Consider the following 18,540-nt stretch of genomic DNA (forward strand, 5'->3'; position numbering starts at 1 on the left):
GGAAAACATAATACTGGTGGTCAACAAAAGAGGTTTAACTAGCACTCTGCACACGCACAGAGAGGTTTTATCATTTAAAAAAAATCTTGTCCTGAGGGGCAGGCGAATAGACACTCTACGCATGCTCAGACACCTATTTCTTCAGGCGCCAGTTGGTTTTCCAATCCAATCTTATGATTTGATTGGCTCTCTTGCCAATTGATCCCTCACGAGGTCATAACCGGCCGCTCCCTCATTGGCCCACCGAGCCTCTTCGCTTATTTCTATTGGCTACAGAAGATGCCCGTCTAATTCGAACGTCTCGCCTCCCTCAACCCGCTCGTTTCCCCACACCCTCCCTTTTCTTTCTGCTGTCCTGTCACTCGTTGGACAAAACCGCACCCGATTGGTCGGCTGAAACGCCGCCCGCCACCTTGGACTCCGCTCCTGATTGGGCCCGAGGCCCGCCGCTCACGTAAGAGCGTGGGATGGGGCGGGGCCAATATTTAGAAAGGGGGCGGTGGAGGTGGCGGACATTTTGGCTCTGCTGTGGAAGAGACAGGAGAGAGCGGCGAAGAGGGCGCCGGAGCAGGAGCGCCGGCCTCGCCTGGCCCCAGCGCCTCGAACGTCTCGCCCGCCTGCCTCAAATCCTAAGGCCCCGTCATGTCTGACACGCTTGGCGGCGGCGGCGACGCCCGTTCTGACGAGACGGGCGAAGAGAAACAGGTGAGATCGGGGAGGGGGAGCGAGGGAGAGCTCTGTGTCTGGTTTGTGTGTGTGGGTCTGAGCCCTGATTGGTCCGCCGGCTCTTTAAGCTGCTTCCGATTGGTCGCTCCCGAGCAATGCTCGGCGCTCATTGGTTGGCGCCTTCCAGGCAGGTGCCCTTTCCGGTGTTTGAGGCCGTTGGAACCATAGAGATTCAGTGTGAACTTCCGGCTTTTGGCTTTTTTAAGCAGCACCCCCCCCCCCAACCTGGATTCTCTCTCATTTTGGCATCTCTGTGGTTTAAAAACCCACTATGCATAGTTGACATTGGAAAGTGAAGAGGGGATGTGTCCGCTGTTGGGACCGCATTCCCGTTAAGTCGACCAAAATGTCACAAAATAGTGCGCAAGCCTTTGGGTTTCCCAGAGCTCTTCGTGAGCGTGCAAGCTTTTGTGAAATGCAGGACTCTTCCTATGGCTGTTCCGCTGAGGGGTTTTGAGTGGCTTCGCCTGCACGCTATTCTGTGACATTTTGGCTGGCCTACTAAAAGTAATGTTCACCTGTGAGTAAGGAGCTCTGGGGAACTTTTGATGCCCTGGGTAGCTTGGCCTTGCCCTAAATATGCATTTTGACTGATTTTACATTTGAGTGGAAATCTAGTTCCATTTGAAACCTGAAGAACATACGGTAAGAGGAACCTTGCTGGATCAGGCTGAGGACCTATCTAGTCCAGCATCCTCTTACATTGGTCAACCAGATGCCTGTTATGGGATACCCACAAGCAGGTCTTGAGCACAAGAGCAACTCTCCCCCCCCTCCCATGGTTTCCAGCAACTGGTCTTCAGAAGCATTGCTGCCTCTGAGTGTGGAGGCAGAGCCTAGCCACCATAGCCAGTAGCCATTAATATAGCCTTATCTTCCATAAGTTCCACTAAGGACTGGGATCGTGAGTGACTGGCATTTTAAAAGAAATCCCTAGCTCTACATCTTGAAAAACGGGAATTGGTTCAGCTCTTACAGAATCATGGGATAAAGATTCCATGCTCTTGAACCATGGGCTTGGATCATTGAGGGGGGACATGTTGAGCTAGGAACTGGAGAAGGGGAACAACTATAAAGCCGGTTTTCAACCTTAGATGCTAGGAAACGGTGCGATACCCATTTGCAGACATGCTTCCTGTGAATTTCTGCTACAACTGACCAATCTTACTAGGACTGTGTTGCCCAGCTACTGTGCCAATGCTGGTGGGTGTGAAATAGAATGGCAAGGTTTGTGGGACCTGTCACTCATCATAGAACAGGAGTGGGAAACATCCAGATATTCTCAGAACACAACCCCCATCATCCCTGCCGATTGACCATATTGGCTGCTGGGAGTTAGAGTTCAAAACATCTGGAAGATGCCGGGTTGAGAGAGACTGCCCTACATGGTTTTAAGACTAGGGCCTGGACAATTCAAATTCCTGCTCAGCCTTGAAGCTCATTGAGTTATCTTGGACCAGTCACTTTCTTTCAGCCTAACTTACCGGTAGTTCACAGGGCTGTTGAGGATAAAATGGGGAGAGGAGAACCACATGTACACCTTGTACTCCCTGGAGGAAAAAAGGTGTTATAGAAGTGCAGTCAATAAATAGCTGATGGAGCTCAGATAAAATCAGCCCTTCATATTTCCAGGCAAGATTTCTCTCCTCCCCTTGCTCAAAATAATGTAGTTTCAAAATTAGCAAAGAGAACATAAAGTTCAGGGTATATCAGAAAGTAGGGCCACTATACATCTGGATTTTCCCTGACATTACCGGGATTTCAAAGGCAGAATTGACGTCTGCGGGGAATTTCCTATCTGGAAGCATAATGAGATCAAATCCTTTGTGGTTCCAAGACAGTATATTTTCTGATATTTTACAAAGGATATTTACAAGCAGGAACATGTCAGGAGAAGGGTAACAAAGTTGGCATGGGACTTAGAGATCAAAATCCTATGAGGAAATGTAGAGGTGGAGTGGTTGGCTACGTTTATCCCGGAGAATGCACCATTGAGAAATGCTATGGTAGCCATTTTCAAGCATTTAAAGGGACAAGTCCTAGAAGATGCAGCAAATTCATTTTCTGTTGCTCCAGGAAGGTAGTATCCCAGCAGGTTCAGAAAGGGGTTTTGACTGAACAAAGTACTTCCTGGTGGAATTACCTGTTCAATGGCAGATCAGTTTGCTTTGGACATTGGTAGGCTCTTACTCATTGGTGACTTATTTAGATGCTGGATGACCATCTATTAGGGCTATTACTGAGGGCCCCTTCCAATAAAGCTGCATCATTCAGAGTCAGACCATTGATCTGGGATGGCCTGCACTGTCTAATGTGCCTGGCCGTCACCCACCAAGGTCTGTGGCAGAAATCTTTAACTCCCAGCCCTGTGAGCTGGAGATGGAACCGGGGGGCTTTTGTGAGTCAATCATACACTCTACCCCTAAACACTAAGCCCCTCTTTCTGCTTGCCACGGTTAGAGGCAGGATGCTGGGGCTCAGACAAGCAGCTTGTCTGAAAGTATGCAAAGGAGTCTCTTGACAAACGTGGAACAAGTCGCCCATTTGAACCTGGCCCCTCTCATTTTCAGCCAAGGACCCCTTTCCATCGTTGTGTGGTTAATTGGGATTCCTGCCTCCAAAGCCAGGCAGACAGAGCTGAAGGGGGTGTGTGATCTCCCACCTGATGGGGCACATCAAGCTTGGGTTACTGGTTGCCCCAAATAAACGGCTCAGGACTGGTGTCTCTGCCAAGCTCAGATTGGCATGGGGAAAAGCTTTAGCAGAGCGGCAGAATTTTAGGAAGCAAGAATCACCGGTGGGGCATCCAGCTTGGCATCGCCCAGATAAGTGATGCCTGTTGATCTCTGTTGACATGACTTTGCAGGGCCCTGCAAACATAATTGGGTTGGCTTGGGTGAGATCTAGGTTGTGTCACACTTGGTTTGTGCGTTGCTGTTTTTTGAAGAAGGAGGATCAAGCTGAGGGTCTTGATCCTGTAGCCTTCCTCTTAATTGTAATGGGATTTTTGAGTTTGTGGAGAAGCTTGGAAAAGTTCCATGTTCTCCAAATTCTTTGGACAAATTGATATCACTCAGAAAACATTTCTGCACTTCTCCCCCCTGCAGCCTTGTCTGTAGCACTCAAAGGATCACAGCAAGGTGGAATCTGGCCTGGATGTCTGCATACCAAATTTATCAGCTTTGGCATATATATATTTTTAAAAATCAAACTTTCTAGTCCTCTTGGTTGTGGAGAAACGTTCAGGAACTGAGAGAGGAGGGGCAGTGCTATAAGCGTCCTCCATCTTGATTGCTTAATATATTTAAAATATCTGTAAGCGGTGTACAAAAAGAAGGAACATCTTAAAATATTACAAAAATACACAGTTGCATTAATGTCGCATTAATTGTTGTTAGTTTTTGGCATCCCATCTGTCTCAAGAGACAATGGAGTGCGTCTCCAGGGGTGAAGTCACACCGCTCTGTTAGCAGCCTTGAAGTGACCTCCCCAAGGAGCAAGCCTGGGCCGTGTGTATGGAGGTCCTGGATTGCCCAGACAACAAGACCCCCACTTCAGCCTTGCTAGCGTGGTCCAAAGAAAAGCCGAGGAAGATGTTTGGCACCAACTTGGCTGCAGGATTTGCCAAGGATGCATACAAGGTACCATCCGACCATCTTAGGGACTCCACTCTGGATTTGTGTAAGCTTGACTCCTTAGCCTTTACTTCTCTTGAAGGCATCCTGCAAGGCAGTGGAGGTTTAGGATCAGAGTTTTCTTTCTAGATGGACTCCCTCCCCAGGCTAATGAGCCCCATCTGCCCCTCACTTCCCTCTATAACCCGAGCAGAAACTGGCTTCTTGACATTCGGACCCAGTATTGTTCTTGTCAGCTAAGTCTTTCAGAGCCTGTATTCACATGCAGGGGAAGTCCCTAACTCACAGAGGGTTTGAGACCCATCGGCTACCCTCGGCTCACCTGGTTTAGCTGGGCGGTTGAAGCTGCTTCCTGGGGTGTGGCCTCTGTCACATGCCAACAGCTTCTCGGAGCCATAGGTGAGCTGAGTGCAGGGTGGGGACCACCAGAGGTGAACAACCTACCCCAGAAGGAATATGTGTCCCCCAACCAGAGGTACTGCCCCTCCCCTAGCACAACTGTTCTTGTAGTGTCTTGTACATTATTATTATTATTACTATTACTATTAATTTATTTTTCTGTTTAAACAATAACATTACCAACTCTCCCTGAAGTACAGAGACAGCGTTAAAGAAAAGTGCATTGGAAACAAGACATAGAGTTACGCTGTGTTCTTACGTTCTTTGAAAAAAAAGAATCTTTTGTCAGCCTGAATCTGAGTCACGGAAGCTGCAATCCAAAGAGCAGAATTAGCTGCAGATTTATTTATAATGCATCTATACTAGCTACTGCGCCCAGTTCAAAAATGGGAAAGGCAAGAGCCCTGCCTGGAGGCTTAGTACTGAATGCTGCGCTGACGCACATCGCACCCCCCCCCCCCGAGCGGAGGATCTCTTGCTGCGCTGACATAACAGTACCAAAAGCCATTCTCCCTCATCCCACATAATTCCTCCACACAAGTATTATTTTCGCCCCTTGTTTTGCCTTTCCTGTGTCATCCACTTTCCTGAGTCATCCACTTATTGTGAACGCCGCCCACAGAATCCGCTCTTAGCTACCGCCCGGCGATTTAACCATTCAAGCGTTCTGTCTTTCTCAGAGACGGGGTGTTTGCTTCTTCCTAATGCACAAGAGAAAGAGGCTTTAAAAAAAAGAGTGTAGAGCATTCACAGAATCATAAAACTGTAGAGTTGGGAGCGGCCCCCATGTGCAGGAATTATAGTTAATAATCCCTGATGGATGGTCACCCCGCCTCTGCTTGAAAACCTCAAATGAAGGAAAGCTTTTCATCTTCCCAGGCAGTCTACTCCACTGTCAAGCAGCTCTGTCAGAAAGTTATTCCTGCAGAGAGATAATTCACATATTTCATGATGGGCTTAAAAAAAAATAGCTGTGAAGGACCGTCACCATTGGCTGAAATGCTGTGATGTCATGGAGTGCATCTGTCAGGCACAGGAAGTTGACAGGCCAGGAGGAGAGCGAAATGTCATTTTGCTGCGGCCGGGCGCAGTGGAGAAATAGGAGTTCCTTAAAAGCTAGGAGGAACAAAGTAAATAAAAGAAAGGTGGGCAGCTGTTGACTTGAGAGAAGGAAGGTTAAGTAAGGCAGGTGTCTGAGGAAAAGAGTGAGAGCAGGGCATGAAAAGGTGGGGTGGAGGATGAACTGAACACAGCCCCAGGCACAGGAGGGCCTGTTGGTGGGAAGCAAGGGCATGCGTGTTGAATTTTACATATGGATTAGTCTTGAGGGATAGACCTTGGCTGTGAGTTCTCTTGTTCGGACATTAAAATTGTTAACTAGCACCACAAGAGCGGGACTTTTGACCTGCCTATTCAGTGAGGGTTTAATGGCCGGTGATGGGATCTGAACTCTAACCCCGCGCTCCTTCCAGTGATCTCTGCTAGGAAGTGTGTGTCAGGAGAGCCTGAGGTGGTCTTCCAAAGTTTTGCTGAGCTCCGACATTCAAATGCGGTTTTCCAACTTGGCAGCAGAGGCCCTTGAGCTGAGCTCAGCAGCTTCCAGCGCTGGGTGTGGAGGCTCCGAGCAAAGAGAGAAGGGAACTCTGCCTGCAGACTTCTTCCCATGAGGATGAGCAAGAGAATGACTGGGATGAAAGTATGGGACCTCTCAGAAATGCTTCTTAAGCAGTAAATAACAAATGAGCATCTTGAGGACTAGAAACTTGGGTTGATTAGTGTGTTTTTTTAACAGCTAGGTTCTTCTTCCCTCAAAAAGCCACACACCTGGCCTTGTTGTGTTGCAGCAATGCAGTATCCGTTGCCCATGTTTGTGACTCCCACCTCCCTTGCATCATTCGTTCAGGAGGTTGGTCTAAAATCAAAGAATCATACAGTTGGAAGGGACCGAAGGGTCATCTAGTCCAACCCCCTGCAATGCAGGAATCTCAGCTACAGCATCCATGACAGGTGGCCATTCAACTTCTGCTTAAAAACCTCCAAGGAAGATCTTTCCCAGTTCTGCGTTTCAGTTGTCATGGAAGGTGCGGGGAGCCCTCATCTCACACATTCCAGCCCAAATCTATGGGAAAGTTGATATTTAGCCGCACTACAATTGCCGGCTAGCCTCACACATCTCTAGCATAGCAGTTACGGCTGGCTTCTTTCCAAGTAGAACAGCTTCTAGCCTGCTGGCAGAGAAACCTGGGTCTCCCTGACCCCTTCTTGGTTTACAGTCCTGGCTTGTACTGTCTCCTCCTTGGGTCAATAAGAGAGCTGGGGTGTAACTTCTCTGCAAGCGAGTTTTGCCTTTTAGACCGTGCAGTCGTAATTTATTTCCATCCCAAAGCCTCCTGACAGGTAGCAACAGATTTCCCAAAAGTGTTCCCTCCCTTCCCCCTGCCCCACTCCCAATTAAAACTGAGGAGCAGTGGCGTGTATTTTTCTAAAGATGTTAGAACGAGCTGGGTTTACTGGACAAGGGCAGTGCATTCGGGAGCATGGCTGCCCTCTGGCACATGCTGGTCTGAAAATAGTCGGATGTTCCAGATGGTGCTCGTGACTCAACAAAGGGCATCCTGGCCTGGAGGTTTATAATGGAACAGGGACTCAGCAGAAGTCAATAAAGGCTGGACCTGCCTCTCTCCCCATCTCTCTTTGGTGCTTGCTCATATCCGCACACACACAGTCTCTCTCTCTCTCTCTCTCCCTTTAATGGAGCATAGCAAAAACTAGCATTGCCCCAATGTTACTCCTTTATATCCTGGCATTGTTACTGTCGATCAGATTTCTTACCTGCATGAGGTCCCAGGTTGAGTTGTAACCATTTAAAAATATATTACAACAATTAAAATCAATGTATGCCCCACTTTCCTTGAAAGGAGCTCAGGGTTACGTACATCTTTATTCTGACAATTTAGATCAGGGGTCCCCAAACGAAGGTCCGCAGGCCGGATAAGGCCTGAGGGACTTGTTTATCCGGCCTGCAGCGACCCCCGCCACCCGCTTTTACCAGCGCTGCGCTGCGTGGCTGCCCACTTCTGGGTCGGAGGAGCACCGGAAATAGCTTGCGCATATGTGCAAGCGTTACTTCCGGTGCACATATGGGTCGGAGGAGGCCCGTGCACATGCACACAAGCTATTTCTGGTGCTGCTCTGACCCGGAAGTGTGCCGGAAATAGTGTGTGTGTGCACGCGTATGGGCGCATGCTCCTTCGGCCCTCCGCGCAATTGGTGCTGGAGACACCGGCCAGAGGCACGGTAAGTTTGCTGGCCCCTGATTTAGATACCACTTGGATTAAACACAAAACTCTTAAGGCAGGCAGGTCTAAAGTCTGTTCCGGGGGGGGGGGGGGTCTAATCTGGCCACCGGTCGGTTTAATCTGGCCCCGTGGCAGTTTATTTCCTGGGGTAAAATCCTAAAAAATCCTCAACAACTTCAATCCTAAAAATAACCTCAACAACTTTGGTCGGCCCCCACGGCCCTTCACTTCATCAAATCTGGCCCTCTTTGATAAAAGTTTGGACACCGTCTTAAGGGGTTCGCAGCACAGATTAAAGCACCTGAGCTAAACTACAAATACTGTTGTTGCTTTTGTAGCAATAATAGTAAAGATGTTCTATATATGCTGTTGTATTTTGTTTTGTTATGTTATTGTGAAATCGTTTTTGCACTGTTTGGTTTTTGAAATGCATTTGTTTTCTTGTGCTAAGCCACTTTGAACATGATTTTTTCTTTGTATGAGAAATAAAATGAATGAAGGAGGTGAGGGTTAATTTAACTTAACTCAAAAGAAGAAAATCTCAGCAATTTACCTGTAGAAGAGCCACCTTTTCCCTTGCAATGACCCTGTTTGCTAGGTTATGCTGAAAGTGAATGACTGGCACCAAGGTGAACTTCAAGGCAGGGCAAGGATTTGGAACAAGCTCTAAATGAGCCCTGGGGCCCTGCTCTCCTGCTGCGACTGGGCCCCAGGATGATTCCTATCCTTGGCAAGCATTGGGGAGGGGGGCACACATCTTTCGGGCCAGCTGGACTCCCAAATCAAATGTAACTGCTCTGAGAAATGAATCGGCATTGAGACGAGGGGAGTTGTGCATCTTTATGTAAACAATCAGCAGGAGAAACATGCATTCTCTTCCCCGTCTGCAAGAGAAGCTGGTTTGCCGATTGGGAACGTCTGCTCTTCCCAGCAAATAGCCCCCTTTCCCTTGTTCACCTTTCACTGGCACAGGTGTGAACTGTGATTCGCCCCAGCCTGGAGTCCCCACTTCAAAAGCGCACTTTTTACTTTCCAGGGAAGTGCTGCTCACAGTCGAGCTCGCCGTCAGAGCGGAGCCAAATCGGTTCCGTTTGCTCAAACGGCTGGGTTTTCATTTCTTGCGGGTTTTTCTTTCTTTCAGGATTCGCAGGAGAAGGAAGCGGTCATCCCCGAGAGAGCGGAGGAGGCAAAACTAAAAGCCAAATACCCCAGTTTAGGACTCCAGAAACCCGGCGGCTCCGACTTCCTAATGAAAAGACTCCAGAAGGGGGTATGTGTGCCGAGAGAGTTCAATTCTGAAAGTTTACAACAGGGCTGCAAAGGATTAGAGCAGGGCCAGTGGGCTTTCGATAAAGTCCTTCACGCGGTACATATTGAAACAGTGGAACTCTCTCCCACAGGAGACAGCGGTGGCCACCAGTTTGGATGCCTTTAAAAAGGAAATTGAACAGGTGCTTGGGGGATAAAGGCTATCAATGGCCATTAGCCACAGCGGCTCTGCTTCCACTCTTTGAAGGCCATAGCACTTTTGAATGCCGGTTGCTGGAAACCGCAAGGGGGGTGGCTCTTGTGCTCGGGTCGTGCTTGGAGGCTTCCTGTGAAGGCATCTGGTTGGCCGCTTGGAGAAGACGATGCTCAACTAGATCGGCCATTGGCCAGGTCCAGCAGAACCTCTTCTTAGGTTTGGCTCAGCGGCGTCCTGAACTCTCGGCATGTTCCTGACCTCTCCTCTCAATAATAATAATAATAATAATAATAATAATAATAAATTTATACCCTGCCCCTCTGTCTGGGTTTCTCCAGCCACACTGGGCGGCTCCCAACAGAATATTAATAATAACAATAGCGATAAAAGATCAAACTTCCCTAAACAGGGCTGCCTTCAGATGTCTTCTAAAAGTCAGATAGTAGTTTATTTCCTTGACATCTGACGGGAGGGTGTTCCACAGGGCGGGCGCCACCACCGAGAAGGCCCTCTGCCTGGTTCCCTGTAACTTCGCTTCTCACAATGAGGGAACCACCAAAAGGCCCTTGGAGCTGGACCTCAGTGTCCAGGCTGAGCGATGGGGGTGGAGACGCTACTTCAGGTATACAGGACCGAGGTTGTAGGTCTTTCGGGACCGGTGTTATATGGTCTCAGCGGCTGCTCCCAGTCACCAGTCTAGCTGCCGCATTCTGGATTAGTTGTAGTTTCCGGGTCACCTTCGAAGGCAGCCCCACGATCTAAACATACACTTTTGTCTCTCCCGCCTTTCAGCAAAAGTACTTCGACTCCGGGGATTACAACATGGCAAAGGCCAAGATCAAGAACAAGCAGCTGCCAACTGCAGGGACCGACAATAACTTGGTGACGGGAGACCACATCCCGACGCCGCAAGATCTCCCCCAGAGGAAATCCTCCCTCGTGACCAGCAAGCTGGCAGGGTAACCTGCGCTCCTCCGCCACCTGATGAGTTTTTTTTTCGTTTTTTTTCCTTTTGGGGTTTTTTTGATTTATTTTTATTATGTATCATTATTATTTTTTTGGTCTGATGGATTGAACTTTGCTGTATCATAAGGCTGGGATAATGCAGGACTCGTTTTAGCCGTCGGAAATATTTATACAAATCCCAAACCAGGAGCCTGGCACGTGGACGTGGTTTATTCTTTGCAGTTCTGATCTGATGTCCTTTTCCCCCCTGCCCTCCGTTCTCTTGATGGGCACTGGAAACAGGTTCTTAAATTTCGCTCACCCGCCAGGATGAGTTAAGAACCTCACTTTCAAGTGGGGGGGGGGGTGTCCTGCCGGGCCAAAGCCAGATTTTTCTATAGCTGCTGTTGCTTGTTCCTGCGACACTGCGGAAGGCCAGTGGAATAGCAACAGCCCCATCTGTGAGTTTCCCCCCCGCTGTGAACTCTGAAAGCAAGATCCGGAACTGCCAGTGGCATCAGAAAGCCTAAGAGTGGGATCATAATTAAGAATAACACTAAGCGTTTTTATATAACATGCCTGCGTGCACACAGCCATTGTGGCAACAGCCCTATGAAGTTAGTCCAGGGTGCTCGCCCCCCCCCCCACAGCAGGTGGTGAGGCAGGGCCTTGCGGCCAAGAGAGACAAGCTTGCTTTAGGCCACTCTGGGAGCTCTTTACAGGGGCGAGATTAGAACCGGGGGGCTGCTTGAGACACGCCACAGCTTCTTGAGCCTCATCGCTATGCCCGCTCTCGCAAGAAGAGCCCTGCTGGTTTTTAGCTCGAGGATTCAGCTAGTTCCACATGTTGTTTCCCTCTGGGGTCTAAAGCATCATGCAGCTGGCACATACGAGGGTGCCATTCAGCATCCATCCTAGCAGGGGCTGATGGGAATTGTAGTCCAAGACATCTAGAGAGGGCCCCTGGTTGGGGAAGGGCTGGTCTGAGCAGGATTTTTTTTTGTTTCGTTTTAACATTTTCTAAGGTAAGATGGCAAAAGCTTGATGGGCTTTGGTCCGTGACCTTGTGGGTGAGCTGGGCTGCTCAAAGTCTCCACGCAGCGGGTTTTGGTGGCCGCTGTGTCTCTGGCAAACTGAGGAGGGGCAGGAGGCAGGTATCTCCGCACGGAGCTTATCAACTAACAGAGGGTCCAGGGTGCTGTGTTCATTTCAAAGCAGAGTTTTGAAAAGCGTTTTTGTCAGAGCAGCTTTAGGCAGGTGTAAAGAATGTGGAGAGTTTTAGGTTTGACACGGCTCTTCAGCAAACAGGCAGGCCGCCACTGTCGCACCGGTTGGCATCTAGCTTTTCCTCAAGGATCCTTTGACAGAGTGGCCGTGGGTGGCTCAAAGTCCCAGCACCCCACTCCCCAAATGGCTGTGCTTCCCTTGTGGATTTTTAAAAACCACAACATGAAATTCTGTGCCAGTGGAGGCAGAGGGTCGGTTATCTGGATCAGTCGAGGAAATTGTAGGGGCCACAGAGATGTTTGCTGCTTCTGAGTCCTGATTATTGGGAAGGAGAGATCTCAACTGATCCGGCAACTCTCGGCTTCTGACATTGCAGCAAAATATAATATTGCCCATGTCTTTTCAAGGCTTAAGGACTAGGACCTTGGCTTAGTTTGTAAACAGGTGCTGAAATCCTTGACCCTACAGAGTTTCACCTCCATCGCTGCCCTCTACCAAACTGCAAGGTGTTCTGTTCATGGGGTGTGATGCTGCCTTGTTTGGAAGTGTCCCTGATTCCAATGTTGTTGTTGACAACTTTTAACTCCCCCCCCCAAAAAAGCGTTTAGAAAATGGACACAAATCCATCCCCAATGCAGTCGGTGAGCATAAATAAAATAACTTCTATGCCTAAGGAAAGCAGGTCAGATTTCTATTTGAGAAAAGAGAATTGGTAAGAGAATCATTATCACTACAATGGAAATCTTTTAGCTTTGAATTCAAGCATCTGGGTCTCGGGTGACCAATTTGATGGTTTTATTTGGCAGTGACCAGGTGGTTCCACATATACCACATATATACCATATAACTCGATTCTCGGCTCTGTTTGAACCTCCCAGGGTCTCATTGTGTGAAAAACCGTTTTCCTTAAAAAATATTGAGCTGAATTCTGCCACTCAGCACCTCCAATCCCTTGACTCCCCCCCCCCAAAAAAAACATTAATTGGATTTTCAAATTAACAAAATTCAGTGCCTTAAATGGGATGAGCTATGGCCAAGTTAGTTGACCTTAAGAGTTGGCTCAGCTTCTGGCGGACTTCAAAATGAAATCTCTCACCTGTTAGTTGATTTCCCACTGTTACCCACTCTAAATCTCTGGTCCCCCTCCAAAAATTAGGATTTGATTGCCTCTTCATGTTCAGGACATCCTTTGCCAAATAGGCCTTCCAGATGCGTCATACTACAAATCCCATCAGCCTCAGCCAGCAGAGCCTCATGGGAGTTGTAGTCCAAAACAGACAGAGGGCAGCCGGTTGAGGACATCTGGGTCAGAGAAACCAATCCTGTAGCAAGGAGCAAATTCTTCCCGGTGGCCGTCCTTGAGGCTTCTGGAATAATACTTCACACAGCAACAGGCGGAGCTGAACTTCTCCTCTAAAAGAAAAAGCACAAAAGATTAATTTGCTGTTGCTGAAAAGATTTAAAAACAAAATCTTGCATCTTGCCTCTCCCCCACCCACCCGTATGGGTCCTCACAGCCTACAACAGTGTTTGTAATAATTAATTTGGCCCCATTTGTTACTCACAGGGCTGTGAGGGCGAATGAGAAAGTAAAAAAAAAAAAAAATTGGCAGCAGGGGGAATCTTGTTCCTAGCTACTGTCCTGGGCTTTGCCTTTCGATGACACCCGAGAAAGTTCTCTGCAAACAGTTTCCATAGAACGAGACCCCCCCGTCCCCCACCTGTTAAATGTTCCGCCTTCTCAAATTGACAGCTCTTTGGTGGGGCAGTTTTGCAAGAAAAAGGCACCAGAGTGTTTGTGAGAAGCCTCTTCCCCCTGTGACCTCTGGCACTCTCGTGCAGCCTCATCTCTTAGCTCTTAGGGATTTCACCAAGCATTCCTTGCTGATAATGCGGATCCTGTGGTCTTAAAAGGCTAGAAACTTTGGGAAAGCTGAAAGGCCCCGGAGACCCTGCTCTGCTGCCAACGCCTGTAATCCACATTTCTCTGCATGTTTGAGCTGCCTGGCCCTCTGCTTCACCGCCCAACTGGCAACAAGATCCCCAAACCTCTGCAAGCCTGCGTTTTTGAATATATATATTTTTACCAAGGTGCATCTCCTGGAGAAAACACATCCCACTACCCTTTCCCCAGGAGTTTTCTCCCTGCGCTTCTGACACAGGAACGTGCCACTCCCATCTTTGTCGCCCTCTGCCTCTTGTCATTCTGGGCTGTGGGTTTAACTGAGAGGAGAATTTGGGGCTGTCAGATGGGTTGGAGTAAAGACAGTGGGAGGAAAGGGCAAAGTAAAAAAAAAAAAAAATTAAGATGGATGGCTTCACGTATTTATTTATTTTTAGGGGAAAAAATTGAGCGGTGGCCGTCCAAGTGTCTCTCTGTATGTGTCTTTCCAAGAGGAGCTGGCAGGTCGAGGCGGCGGAGACTGGGCAAAAGATCTGACAAATGATCTGACCGGTTGGACCTCCAGCTTCCTCTCACTGTCCTGCCAGTTGATGCTTCAGGGTTACAGGCCCAGTGGGGGGAACAAAGCCCACCTTGATTCGAGGGCAGTCGACACCGGCTCAAAATTGTCACAGTTGTCCGATTGAGTTCCAAAAAGGTGCCATCGGCAAGACTTCACTGGCTAGAAAGCCTATGGGTTGTGCATACCTGTGGTCAGTGAGGACGGAGGACTCTCAGGAGCGAGTTAAGTTCATTTCCTCCGTATTCAGGTATATCTGTAGCCGCTGCCCCTTCCTTTCTGCTGCCCACTGCCTGGGTGGGACTGAAACGGCAGGGCTTTTTAGAGCCGGTTGTGTTTGGCGGTGGGCTGTACTTGGAGGCCGGCTCCGTTTCCTTCTCTCCTGCCCTTTCAGAAGACTTCTCCCCTCAAAGTTCGCTTCTACCAGATGAACCCATGCAGCAGGGGTGATGTAACACCCTCTTTCGGGGCTCGAGGGCCATTTGAGAGCCGTCGGGGGGGCTGCAGGCCAGTGGCGATGGAAGGGCGTGTGGCCAGTACACACCCCAGAGCATCTTTGGAAACGGGCAGCGGCGGTAAATTGAGCTGGGGGCTGGCTGTCCAAATCCGGCTCGTGGGCCATCTCTGACAGTTCACCACATGGATATATTTCAAGCCTCCTGTTCCTATACTTCCCCCGCCCCCCACCCATACTGTAAATAGATGTGAATCATATATATAAATATATATATATACATACATATATATATATAATTTTTTTACATCATCTTCATCTCTATCTTCTGGTGTTTGCTTTTTTTCTAAAAAATAAATAAATTAAAAAATAGGCAAAAAGACCGATTCTAAAAAAAACACACACACAAAAAGCTCACCACCCCACATCTATAGCACATCACTGGCCCGCCTGTCAGCCGTTCCGCTGAGGCCTCGGGTGCAGCCAAGATTTTGGAGTTTTGAAGCTGCGGCTGCTGCTGCTTCCTGTAGCGGTGGGGGAGGTGATGGGGAGGGGGGGCGTTGGCACCCTCCTTTCGTCTGGGTCCTGTTGGGCAATTCCAGATGACTATGTTGTTGATGTTGATGTAGAAATAGGAAGGAAGGGAGAGTTGGGTGCGAAAGAATTAAAGAGAAAATGTGTGGAAATAAAAGTAACCCTTGTCTCGACCCGTAGGTTTGAAGTGTGCTCTCTTTAAAGTACCTAAAAAGTACTTTGAAATGCCGTCCGGCTCGTGTCGACGTGGACTTTCGGACTCCTGGTTCTCCTCCTGTGATGGCTTCATCATTCGCTTCAACTTTGTTCTGTTAACTTACTTAGGTTTCCCTGCTCACAGTTTTAGACAAATAAGAGTAGTAGTAGTAGTAGTAGTATTAATAATAATAATAGGAATAATAATAATAATAATTTATTTATACCCCGCCCATCTGGCTGGGTCTCCCCAGCCACTCTGGGCGGCCTCCAACAAATATTAAAATACAATACAAAGTCACAGATTAAAAACTTCCCTAAACAGGGCTGCCTTCAGGTATTTTCTAAATGATAGGTAGTTGTTTATCGTTCCACAGGGTGGGCGCCACTACCGAGAAGGCCCTCTGCCTGGTTCCCTGTAGCTTTGCATTCTCGCAGTGAGGGAACTAAGCTAAGTTTCCAACAGGGAGTCTCTCTGGTACCTACCTGGAGATTGAACCTAGGACCTTCTGCTTTGTCCCTGAGCCACAGCTCTTCCCTTAAAGGGGGGGGGAGAGGTATTTCTTTCTTTCCTTGTTTTCTGCACCGCCCTTTCTCCCAAGATCACAGGACAGTTAGAATTTTAAAAGGCTAGTCCTCGTGGTTCTGAAGAAAGGTGTTGACTTGGATAGGAACATAGGAAACAGTTGTGGATTGCAATTGCAATTGATTAGTTATCAGCGCCCTTCTACTGAGTTGGGGGCATTGGTCCATCTAGCTAGTCCACACTGACTGGCAGCAGTGGCTTTCCAGGGTTTTGGCAGGCGGTCTCTTCCAGCCCTATCTGGAGAACATAAGAAGGGGACTTGCCCTGTTCTCACCAAGGCCAAATTCCCTTAAGAACCTAGGGATTTAGGTAGACTGCCTCTGGACTTGGAGGTTCCATATATACACCAGAAGAACCCCATAGCTGTATCAGGCCAAACCTAAGGACACCCCCCATGCCACTCTAAAGTATGGATGTTCTGCCCTGTTGCTAGATTATATTCTAAACCGACCAAATCTTTTTTTAAAAAAAAAATAACCTAAACGACTACAAATGTAGTCCCTTGTGACATGCCAGTAATAATCGGGCCAACCTCCCAAAGGCCCCTTTCCCCACCAAAATACCAGTTCAAAAATAAGATCCAATAGAACGTCAGAAGGGAGGGCTGCTGCAGTTCTCCTTTTGGTCGGCAGAGGCTGAAAGAGACTTTCGGATGAAGCCAGATAATCGCTCCCAAATAAGGGAGGGAGAGGCCAGCAACTGCCAGAGTTTTGCCTTGCATTTTCAAAGGTTTAGGTCATTTGCCTCCTGTCTGGGAAATGTGGGAAGAAATGATCAACAACCGGGGGGGGGGGCGGAGCAGACCATGGGAACCAACTCCTTAGAGTTTCCTGTTTTATTCGCAATCTGGGGAGAAGCCCCAGTTTGGAAGCATCTTCAGACTTCTTCAACTCTGCCTTCTCTGGAGGCAGCTCTCCCCACCCTGAAAAAAACACCTCCCCATCAATCTCCCCACCCTGAAATAAATGAATGAATCGGCCTCTCTTTCATTGGCCTGCTTTGCTGATGGTGCAACAGAGAGTCATCAAAGACCAACTGTTGCTTCTAGAACTGAAGTGGGACACCCCAGACAGAGTGTGGCTCTCCAGCCCTCTTCTGCTTGGCCTATGGACGCTCCCTCAATAGCCCTGCTTTGCACCCTCCTGGAGTGTTTTTGGCCTGGTCAGAATGCATCCCTGAACTCCAGCCATGGTTGGAGAAGGGGACATGTGAGTGGCTGTAGAAACCTGCCTACTCTACACAGAGTTGTTGCTCCACCCACCTTTCCCTGTGGCCCTGCCCACCACTGGCATGCGGCCCCTGAAAAACTTCCCAGAGGGAAATGTGGCCCTCGGGATGAAAAAGGTTCCCAGTCCTGATCTGGAAGTTGAAAGGAAACCTATGCAGTTTTTGGCTTGACATTTGTTCCTATTTCCAACCCTCCAATGGGCCGGACAAGCAACCCTCCTTCGTCTGTGTTTAAAAATAAAACGTCTCCTGTTTGCTTTCAAAGATATAATCACTGTTTTCATTTCCCCAGGTGCATACCTGCACCCTATTATTAACTTGGGAGTGTGTCATGCAAGGGATAACATTGCTTGACTGGTGCAAAAGGGGAAGACTGCAGCGGGGAGGGAGGAAAGGTTTGCTGGTAAAGTTTTGGATCTGAACCACAGCAGACCCCCCACCCCACCCTTCAAAAAGTATTGGTCTTCAACCAACGGGCCAGAGCTTACTACAGGGCCACTGGTCTGATTTCAGGAGGGTTGCAACAACAGCACTATCAACGCAGGCAAAAATAAAGTAGACCCAACGCTGGGTGGGTTGGAAAAAAAATTGTACCACCCGACATTCCAATTTCTTTTTCTTTTCAGTATTTATAAACTCTGCTTTCATATAAATGCATATTGCAAAATGAAAAACACAGTTAAAAAAGCAAAAATGACAAGCCTCGAAAAGAGCTGGCTGGCAAAGCAATCTCTCTGATAATCTTGCACTCTGGCCTACTGTCTAAAAGATGTAGCACAAAAGGAAAAAGTGATGGGGAAATGGGGGGGGAGGAGCAAAGCAAAATTGGGCACTAGTTCTTCATTGCAAGGTTCTCGTGACAACTGGCTGGAGTGGAACAAGCTCAAGGAGAGGCAAAAGCTGGAACTTGGTGGTTTCTCAGCTGCGGCTCCTTTTCTCTCCTGTCGCCTGACGGAATGGTTGCTTCTAGGCCGACTGTCGAAAGTGGAGCCTGACGGAATCAATCGAAAGTCAAATACATTTTTGTTGAGCCCCGGATGCAGAGACACGTTTGAATTTGGCTTGGGGTAGCAAAGCGTCTCACACACACCCCACTTGTAGTTTCCATTCAGTACCGTGTTTCTCCTAAAATAAGACATAGCCATAAAATAAGCCATAGCAGGATTTCTATGCATTTGCGAAATTTAAGCCGTTCCCCAAAAATAAGCCATACCCCGAAAATAAGCCATAGTGACGCGCCACCTCCCATTAAAACAGCCTGGAGAGGCGTGGCTATGCAGCATACTGGTGTGACGCGGTTAAAATAAGACATCCCCTGAAAATAAGCCATACTGTGCTTTGTTGAGGGGGGGGAAATATAAGACAGTGTCTTATTTTAGGAGAAAC

General features: G+C 48.3%; 1 protein-coding gene across 1 annotated transcript; it reads left to right on the forward strand.

Moving 5' to 3' along the window:
* The first annotated feature begins 510 nt into the window (after nucleotides 1-510).
* Nucleotides 511-10,679, forward strand: ENSA (endosulfine alpha). Its single transcript, XM_033174652.1, has 3 exons — nucleotides 511-705; nucleotides 9,201-9,329; nucleotides 10,317-10,679. Exons 1-3 carry the CDS (start codon nucleotides 643-645, stop codon nucleotides 10,485-10,487), a joined length of 363 nt encoding a protein of 120 aa, XP_033030543.1. The 5' UTR covers nucleotides 511-642; the 3' UTR covers nucleotides 10,488-10,679.
* The last annotated feature ends 7,861 nt before the right edge of the window (nucleotides 10,680-18,540 follow it).

The sequence above is a fragment of the Lacerta agilis genome, chromosome 17, assembly GCF_009819535.1.
Source record: "Lacerta agilis isolate rLacAgi1 chromosome 17, rLacAgi1.pri, whole genome shotgun sequence".
NCBI lineage: Eukaryota > Metazoa > Chordata > Lepidosauria > Squamata > Lacertidae > Lacerta > Lacerta agilis.

Excerpts from the sequence above, each read along its gene's own strand:
- ENSA (XM_033174652.1), top strand. The coding sequence starts at position 643 with ATGTCTGACACGCTTGGCGGCGGCGGCGACGCCCGTTCTGACGAGACG. Across the intron at positions 706-9,200 it reads AGACGGGCGAAGAGAAACAG|GATTCGCAGGAGAAGGAAGC; the intron begins GTGAGATCGGGG and ends TCTTTCTTTCAG. Across the intron at positions 9,330-10,316 it reads TGAAAAGACTCCAGAAGGGG|CAAAAGTACTTCGACTCCGG; the intron begins GTATGTGTGCCG and ends CCCGCCTTTCAG.